This window comes from Hyla sarda, chromosome 11 (assembly GCF_029499605.1).
Source record: "Hyla sarda isolate aHylSar1 chromosome 11, aHylSar1.hap1, whole genome shotgun sequence".
Taxonomy (NCBI): Eukaryota; Metazoa; Chordata; class Amphibia; order Anura; family Hylidae; genus Hyla; species Hyla sarda.
In genome coordinates, this window is record NC_079199.1 from 106,059,119 (window position 1) to 106,068,594 (window position 9,476).

A 9,476-nucleotide genomic window follows, 5' to 3' on the forward strand; every position below is an offset into this window, starting at 1 on the left:
AGATCTCCAACTCCCCCCCCTATGCGCGTGATCTCTGCCCCCTCCCATATAAATCTTCTCAGGACCTTGAATCCTGATCAAAGAGATTAGAAAAGTTTCCAGTAAAACCATTAACCAGGATCAGAAAGTTTCCAGTCTGGAGGCTCCTATAGGACACTGGGCGCCACCTAGAGGAAAGAAACGGGAAGTGAACAGCAGCTTCGTCCTTTTCAAAGCCACAACTCCCAACGTCTGTCCAGGGATGATGGGAGCTGTAGTCCTGCAACAGCTGGAGACACCCTGCTTGGGGAAACACTGGTTTAAAGTTGACAAGAGAGCAGAGCGCGCACAACACCCTGAGCGAGCAGCACAGAGGATTTCAGCAGCCGTGACAGGTCAGACATGGTCACCTCTCCAGGGATACGCAGAGACGTGAAATACAACAAGCAGTAAACAGCGGTAATAATGCGGGAACATGAGGACGGTAATTATACGGGCAGCCGTCCGCATCGTGATTATCGGACCAGCCGTTACCATGACGATGCACGATGATCCGCACGTGGCCCCCGATGCGGGTCAGAGACAAATGAAACCATAAATTCAGCCGTGGCTGGAGAATGCTCGCTGCCCACCCGCTCTGGGGGCGATAAACCCTCTGAAAAGACGACGCAGTAATAAGTGCGAGCGGCCGAGGGTCAGCGCAGCGCACGTTAACCCTTTGTATGTACAGAGCCCTAAACCGGCTGCACAGGGGGAGCTCAGGGTCTAGTACTGGGGCCCATGGAGGGCCAAATTAGCGGTCTCTAAACTGAACATTCTGCAATGGCAAAACTACAACTCCCAGCATGCCAACGGCTGTCCGGGAATGCTAGGAGTTTTGTAACAGCATTAACCCTGTGACTGTCAGCAGTAAGTAAAGACAAGAAATCAGGATTAACGAACGGTCAAAATAAAAATTTATTGTTGAACATGAAGTGAAGAGTCGCTACAGTATAAAATAAGTCACAACACAAGTGGGAACACAACACAAAGATGGCGGAGCTGAGGGTCCTGGGGCGAGGGACCCCCGTATCTGGGCCGAGGAGCCGAAATAAAAAGTATGTTTCATTATCTGCAATGAGAGAGGAAAGAAAAAAATACCAAACAGGAGTCAGGATGAGACCCCAAAATAATGATAAAACCCCACAAAGATAACACTAAACCTACCAAAAAGGAGGCGCTGTACACACTGATAACACTACACCCCCAAAAGAGGAGCCCCCTCCCACAAGGATAACACTACATCCCCAAAAGAGGAGCCCCCTCCCACAAGGATAACACTACACGCAGCCTAAATACAGATGTCAGTGTGCAGCGCCCCCTATGGATGACAGAGCGCTCCTCACCTTTCCAGGTCACTCCTGGGTCTCCATGTTCTCCTCTTCCTCAGCTCCCTCTGGAATGTCAGGGCTCTCGTCGTCCTCACCTTCCTTTCTCTCTGGGGGTCTCTCATAGGCCTTCTCTGAGGGGGTAACTATGACTCCATCCCAGGTGGACATCTCTGAGGCGAGAGCTGTGCAGACAGATGTGATCAGGACACAGGCCCACAGGACAGGTCACCCCATCCCCCATAATACATTGCTCTGACACTTACCACTTGCATCACCCTCCAAGCCAAGGATCTTGCGGTATCCTCCATGGGACAAGATGCGGATCAGGGTCTGAGCGGTATAACACACCATGTCCTGCAGGGGGCAGAAGAGACGACGTCAGTAAAGTGTGAGGGTCCCGGACATCCAACTCAGGGCAGTGCTCACCCCTCCATAACTTACCTGCTGTTCTAGAGTCATCACCGTGTGGACCCTGAAGTTTCCGCTCTCACAGGGATCAGTAATTCCCACAGATCCGGGAAGGAAGAGTCCGGCAGCCAAGATCTGAAGGCAGCGCCTGCGGGAGGGAGTGGACATTATAACCGATTCTTCCCCACCGCCCCGCACCCCTACCCCACATTCTTAGGCAATCCCCCTTACTTGTAGGCTATATTTAGGGCCAGTGGCTGCCTGGAGGGGTTGTTCATGACAGAGTAATGTCCCTGAGGATAAAGAGGTCAGTGTTAGGTTATGGCCGACTACAGACGACAGTGACTGGTCTGAGGGGGAGGGGTGGGAAATGACGACTTACCAGCAGGTCAAGGATCCAAGGAGTCAGAGGCTCAAACCCAGGGAATCGGCTCCGCAGATCTTTCAACAACCGGATCAGAACCTTAACCCTGGAGAGGGGGAGAAGGTCAAAGGTCAATAAGAGGCAGTCCTTAGCTTTCTGCAGTGACCACCGCACAGCTGGGGTCTCCTAATAAAGGGGTCCTCTGACATCAGTGCATTCTTTACATTATGATCCTTTCTCCAGAGCTGCATTCATTCCCCTCACATCTAGAACCCCATAGTAAGGAGCATAATGGGCTCTATGGGACCTGTTTATGAGGGTTCTCCAGAATATATAAACTATGTTCAAATCAACCGATGCCAGAACATTCTACAGATTTGTAAATTACTTCTATATTAAAATCTTAATCCTTCCAGTACTTAGCTGCTGTATGCTCCACAGGAAGTTGTGTAGTTCTTTCCAGTCTGACCACAGTGCTCTCTGCTGACACCTCTGTCCATGTCAGGAACTGTCCAGAGGAGGAGCAAATCCCCATAGCAAACCTCTCCTGCTCTGGACATTTCCTGACAGGGGGCGTGGCATGACATGAGGGGGCGTGGTCTTATCACATATGCTGCTCTGGATGTGACATGACATGAGGGGGCGTGGAATGACATGAGGGGGCGTGGTATTATCACATATATGCTGCTCTGGATGTGACATGACATGAGGGGGCGTGGAATGACATGAGGGGGCGTGGTATTATCACATATATGCTGCTCTGGATGTGACATCATGAGGGGGCGTGGCATGACATCATGAGGGGCGTGGTCTTATCACATATATGCTGCTCTGGATGTGACTGGAGTAGAAGCGGAATCAGTGACTTACGTGGAGTGAGAGGCGTTCTCCTCAAACCAGCGGGCGTGTCTGATGGCGGCCAGGGCGCTCTGCAGGACCTTGATGTCCACTGTAAGAGAAGAGTGAGGGGTCAGTGACCGGTGTCTATGCTCAGTGTCGTCCTTTATCGATATTTGTGCGATCACTTACGGTGCAGCTCAGGGTCCAGTTTGCGCAGATTTGGGGGGACGGTTGTGATGAGGATTTTCACAGTGGCATCTGCGGAGCTGATCTCGAAGCCGGTCTCGTTTGTGAGCATTGTAAGAACTAGAGGAGCGGGTACAGAGCGGAGGCAGCACTCACCTTCAGATGGGTCCTGTGTCCTCAGCGTCTCCACAACCTTCATTCCCAGAGCAGAGACGGCTTCCACTGAAAGACCAGAGACATGGGGTCAGTATATCAAGGGGGGGGGGGGTCAGGGTCTGAGAATAAGAGCAACCTACATGTGGGTAGGATCTTCAGGATGACAACGAGGTCTGCCACGTTGTGCCCGGCGGTCATTGTGCCCTTCTTGTAGGAACCCACCTGCCGCACCTCTTCAATTTGCTGAAACAGAACAGACAGTTATTATCTGACCCATAGGGGGCGCTGTTCCCCAACACAAATCTTTCAGATCTCCCTTGGAGATACCCAGGGTATATAATTACTTTTTATTCACAATTCCCTTTGGATTATAAAAAACCCTCAGGGACTAAACCCTTTCACTATGGTTTCGCCATAATATATAACAATAAAAAGTTATTTTAAGGAGAAACCCTAGTGAAAGGGTCTGTTCCCCAATACAACACTGAAGGTGGACGCTGTGTCCTTTGGGGAAGGGAAAATCACACTGGCGGACACTCACCACTTCAAAGTTTCCGGGGGCCACAATCAAGTTGTCGATGACATTGTTGATCTTTGTTACAAGAGACAGGATGGAGGCCTAGAAGAGACAACAGGAGAGATGAGGAGGCGGACGACAATTCAGGTGGGGGGTGAAGCCCCGTATAACGGACAACACGGGGGGTGAAGCCCCGTATAACGGACAACATGGGGGGGGGGGGGGTTGGGGGTGAAGTCCCGTATAATGGACAACATGGGGTTTGGGTGTGAAGTCCCATATAACGACAACACAGATGTGAAGCCCCGTATAACGGACAACACGGGGGGGGGGGGGGGGGGGTGAAGCCCTGTATAATGGACAAGGGGGGGTGAAGCCCCATATAATGACAACACGGGGGGTGAAGCCCATCCCCCCAGACATTACCTGCTCGCTTGGTGTTGGGGCGAGGTCTTGGTTACGTTTCAGCAGCGCCTCACTGAAGGGGGTCTCGTCGAGGGCGGGCTTCACACGGGGGAACGCCATCTCACACTGTAGAGGAGACACTACACGTTATTAACCACAGGAACCAAGGGGGGGGGAGGGGGAGGTACAAGAGACCAGGATTGGGCACTGGGTGCAGGAGAGGTAAAGATAGAGGGGGCAAAAGAGACCAGGACAGACAATACTCACCACATGGAAGTCAAAGGGAATGTGCGGAACAAAAGGTCTGAAACTAAAAAGAAAAAAGTAAGTAAGCGGCGCCAAAGCTGACATTACCATGACAACGGTCGTAATATACAATACTTACCCAGTGCCAGGGCCAACCCTGGAGCCAAAACGTCCACGACCACGGCCTCGTTCTCCTCTGAAAAACAGAACAGTCACATGACTACTGGGGGCACATTACCAGACCAGGGGACATACCACAAGGATCACATGACTACAGGTCTGAGGGGGCACAGGGTCACATGACTAGTGGGCAGCATAGGGCAGGGAAAGAGGGTCACATGACTGTTCTCCCCCCCCCCCCCCCCCCCCCCCCCCCGGTTCTCCCGGCCCATCCTTCCGTCTCCCCTCCGGTCCCTCCACATTCCCCTCCGGTTCTCCCGGCCCATCCTTCCGTCTCCCCTCCGGTTCTCCCGGCCCATCCTTCCGTCTCCCCTCCGGTTCTCCCGGCCCATCCTTCCGTCTCCCCCCCCGGTTCTCACGGCCCATCCTTCCGTCTCCCCCCCCGGTTCTCCCGGCCCATCCTTCCGTCTCCCCCCCCCGGTTCTCCCGGCCCATCCTTCCGTCTCCCCCCCCCGGTTCTCCCGGCCCATCCTTCCGTCTCCCCTCCGGTCCCTCCACATTCCCCCGGCCCATCCTTCCGTCTCCCCTCCGGTCCCTCCACATTCCCCCCCGGTTCATCCTTCCGTCTCCCCTCCGGTCCCTCCACATTTCCCCTCCGGTTCTCCCGGCCCATCCTTCCGTCTCCCCTCCGGTCCCTCCACATTTCCCCTCCGGTTCTCCCGGCCCATCCTTCCGTCTCCCCTCCGGTTCTCCCGGCCCATCCTTCCGTCTCCCCTCCGGTTCTCCCGGCCCATCCTTCCGTCTCCCCTCCGGTTCTCCCGGCCCATCCTTCCGTCTCCCCTCCGGTTCTCCCGGCCCATCCTTCCGTCTCCCCTCCGGTTCCGACACACTGCCCCAGCCCCTTCCGTCCCCCACACCTCCCCGGGCCGGCCGCGGCCCTCCCTCACCTCATGGTTCCGATCTCAGTTCCTCACGCTCCCGGACAATGAACACCCGCTCAACCCTCGAGGCTGCGACACTGAAGGAACAAGCGGCTCAGTGATTGGGTATTAACGCCGGCGGAGCGGCCAACCAGCGTGGCCGTTGTTGAGACCACGCCTACTGTTAGTCTCTCCTCCAATAGAAGGCGGCCACTGGGTTAGGTCAGGAAAGACTGATAAGATATTAGGCCAATCAGAATTGTCGCCGTATCCCCGCCCAGTAGGCGTCGTTTAACATAATGGCGGCCGTTACATTCATTACAAAAAACTTTATTGCTGCTTTGTGATGGCGAACAATACATAATGTCATTCATTCCGAGAAAAATATACAAAATACCATCAATAAAAGGATAACCTTGTGTATCTAAGCCTGTCCCGTGATACTGTGTGCTGCGCCTCTGTATCTAAGGCTGTCCCATGATACTATGTGCTGAGCTACTGTATCTAAGTCTGTCCCATGATACTGTATGCTGGGATGCTGTATCTAAGTCTGTCCCATGATACTGTATGCTGGGATGCTGTATCTAAGCCTGCCCCATGGTACTGTGTGCTGAGCCGCTGTATCTAAGTCTGTCCCATGATACTATGTGCTGAGCCACTGTATCTAAGTCTGTCCCATAATACTGTATGCTGAGCCGCTGTATCTAAGCCTGTCCCAGGATACTGTGTGCTGAGCCACTGTTTCTAAGTCTGTCCCATGATACTGTGTGCTGAGCCGCTGTATCTAAGTCTGTCCCATGATACTGTATGCTGAGCCGCTGTATCTAAGTCTGTCCCATGATACTGTATGCTGAGCCGCTGTATCTAAGTCTGTCCCATGATACTGTGTGCTGAGCCGCTGTATCTAAGCCTGTCCCGTGATACTGTGTGCTGAGCCGCTGTATCTAAGTCTGTCCCATGATACTGTATGCTGAGCCGCTGTATCTAAGTCTGTCCCATGATACTGTGTGCTGAGCCGCTGTATCTAAGCCTGTCCCGTGATACTGTGTGCTGAGCCGCTGTATCTAAGTCTGTCCCATGATACTGTATGCTGAGCCGCTGTATCTAAGTCTGTCCCATGATACTGTGTGCTGAGCCGCTGTATCTAAGCCTGTCCCGTGATACTGTGTGCTGAGCCGCTGTATCTAAGCTTGTCCCGTGATGTTGTGTGCTGAGCCACTGTATATAAGTCTGTCCCATGGTACTGTGTGCTGAGCCACTGTATCTAAGCTTGTCCCGTGATGCTGTGTGCTGAGCCGCTGTATCTAAGTCTGTCCCATGATACTGTATGCTGAGCCGCTGTATCTAAGTCTGTCCCATGATACTGTGTGCTGAGTCGCTGTATCTAAGTCTGTCCCAGGATACTGTGTGCTGAGCCGCTGTATCTAAGCTTGTCCTGTGATGCTGTGTGCTGAGCCGCTGTATCTAAGCCTGCCCTGTGATACTGTGTGCTGAGCCGCTGTATCTAAGTCTTTCCCAGGATACTGTGTGTTAAGCTGCTAAATCTAAGCCTGTACTGTGAGCTAATCCACTGTATCTTAGCCTATCCTGTGATACTCTTTGATGAGCCACTGTATCTAAGCCTGTCTTGTGTTACCATGTGCTGAGCTGCTGTATCTAAGTCTGTACTGTGATACTGTCTGCTGGGTTGTGTATCTCATCCTATCATGTGTGATACTGTCTGCTGGGTTGTGTATCTCATCCTATCATGTGTGATACTGTCTGCTGTGTTGTGTATCTCATCCTATCATGTGTGATACTGTCTGCTGTGTTGTGTATCTCATCCTATCATGTGTGATACTGTCTGCTGTGTTGTGTATCTCATCCTATCATGTGTGATACTGTCTGCTGTGTATCTCATCCTATCATGTGTGATACTGTCTGCTGTGTATCTCATCCTATCATGTCTGCTGGGTTGTGTATCTCATCCTATTATGTGTGATACTGTCTGCTGGGTTGTGTATCTCATCCTATCATGTGTGATATTGTCTGCTGTGTATCTCATCCTATCATGTGTGATACTGTCAGCTGTGTATCTCATCCTATCATGTGTGATACTGTCTGCTGGGTATCTCATCCTATCATGTGTGATACTGTCTGCTGTGTATCTCATCCTATCATGTGTGATACTGTCTGCTGTGTATCTCATCCTATCATGTGTGATACTGTCTGCTGTGTATCTCATCCTATCATGTGTGATACTGTCTGCTGTGTATCTCATCCTATCATGTGTGATACTGTCTGCTGTGTATCTCATCCTATCATGTGTGATACTGTCTGCTGGGTATCTCATCCTATCATGTGTGATACTGTCTGCTGGGTTGTGTATCTCATCCTATCATGTGTGATACTGTCTGCTGGGTTGTGTATCTCATCCTATCATGTGTGATACTGTCTGCTGGGTTGTGTATCTCATCCTATCATGTGTGATACTGTCTGCTGGGTTGTGTATCTCATCCTATCATGTGTGATACTGTCTGCTGGGTTGTGTATCTCATCCTATCATGTGTGATACTGTCTGCTGGGTTGTGTATCTCATCCTATCATGTGTGATACTGTCTGCTGGGTTGTGTATCTCATCCTATCATGTGTGATACTGTCTACTGGGTTGTGTATCTCATCCTATCATGTGTGATACTGTCTGCTGGGTTGTGTATCTCATCCTATCATGTGTGATACTGTCTGCTGGGTTGTGTATCTCTATTTTGCAGGCCTCTCCTGTTGCATTATTCATGTCTGGCTGTTTACAGTCTATTGTTCTCTGGTGTCAGCCCCTCCTGTGTGATTGAGATGTATATGGGATCCGACACATAACAATGGCTGCAGGAATGTCAGGGCCCGGGGGTCTCTTGGTGCTCGGGGGTCTCCTCTGCTACCTCCATTTATACCGAGGAACAAATATGACTGATCCCTAATAATACTGGGGGTCCGGAGCCATCCCGACTGTTCGTCCATCTGTATTACACCGGGACCCCTGTGCTCCTCCTGACCCACATCCCTCTATTGGTAATGGTTCGGTCCAACAGAAGTCCAGGGGTCCTGGTGTATAAGTATGGGTGGGTAGAAGGGGAGTCCTGGTGTTGGTTTGGTAGATCTCCAAGGGCCTGGAAGTATAGTTTAGGGGGGTCCGAGTGTAAGTATGGTGGGTAGAAGGTCAGAGGGTAAACTGGGTTCATTAGAAGGTCAGGGGTTTGTAGGATTCCAGATGTCATTTTGGTCCAGTAGAAGTCCAGGGGGTCCTGGTGTAAGTTTACAGTAGAAGTCTGGGGGTCTGGTATAAGTTTACAGTAGAAGTCTGGGGGTCTGGTGTAAGTTTACAGTCGAAGTCTGGGGGTCTGGTGTAAGTTTACAGTCGAAGTCTGGGGGTCTGGTGTAAGTTTACAGCAGAAGTCTGGGGGTCTGGTGTAAGTTTACAGCAGATGTCTGGGGGTCTGGTGTAAGTTTACAGCAGAAGTCTGGGGGTCTGGTGTAAGTTTACAGCAGAAGTCTGGGGGTCTGGTGTAAGTTTACAGCAGAAGTCTGGGGGTCTGGTGTAAGTTTACAGCAGAAGTCTGGGGGTCTGGTGTAAGTTTACAGCAGAAGTCTGGGGGTCTGGTGTAAGTTTACAGCAGAAGTCTGGGGGTCTGGTGTAAGTTTACAGCAGAAGTCTGGGGGTCTGGTGTAAGTTTACAGCAGAAGTCTGGGGGTCTGGTGTAAGTTTACAGTAGAAGTCTGGGGGTCTGGTGTAAGTTTACAGCAGAAGTCTGGGGGTCTGGTGTAAGTTTACAGCAGAAGTCTGGGGTCTGGTGTAAGTTTACAGCAGAAGTCTGGGGGTCTGGTGTAAGTTTACAGTAGAAGTCTGGGGGTCTGGTGCAAGTTTACAGTAGAAGTCTGGGGTCTGCTATTAGTTTACAGTAGAAGTCTGGGGGTCTGGTGCAAGTTTACAG

The 9,476-nt window shown here is 51.5% G+C and overlaps 1 protein-coding gene across 1 annotated transcript; it reads right to left on the reverse strand.

Annotated features, from left to right (window-relative positions):
- Window positions 1-918: 918 nt before the first annotated feature.
- ILF2 (interleukin enhancer binding factor 2) lies at window positions 919-5,640 on the reverse strand. The gene is made up of 15 exons (XM_056545535.1): window positions 5,539-5,640; window positions 4,611-4,667; window positions 4,493-4,535; window positions 4,247-4,351; window positions 3,845-3,922; window positions 3,444-3,546; window positions 3,304-3,369; window positions 3,151-3,267; window positions 2,992-3,070; window positions 2,140-2,227; window positions 1,989-2,050; window positions 1,791-1,905; window positions 1,613-1,703; window positions 1,365-1,531; window positions 919-1,090 (listed from the first exon to the last, which is right to left on the reverse strand). The coding sequence occupies exons 1-14, from the start codon at window positions 5,541-5,543 to the stop codon at window positions 1,374-1,376; spliced, it is 1,167 nt and encodes a 388-aa protein (XP_056401510.1). The 5' UTR covers window positions 5,544-5,640; the 3' UTR covers window positions 919-1,090; window positions 1,365-1,373.
- Window positions 5,641-9,476: the final 3,836 nt, after the last annotated feature.

Coding starts and splice junctions, on each gene's coding strand:
- ILF2 (XM_056545535.1), bottom strand. Junction 3,370..3,443: donor CCTGAAGATCCTACCCACAT/GTAGGTTGCTCT, acceptor CTGGTCTTTCAG/TGGAAGCCGTCTCTGCTCTG. Junction 3,268..3,303: donor GACACAGGACCCATCTGAAG/GTGAGTGCTGCC, acceptor CCGCTCCTCTAG/TTCTTACAATGCTCACAAAC.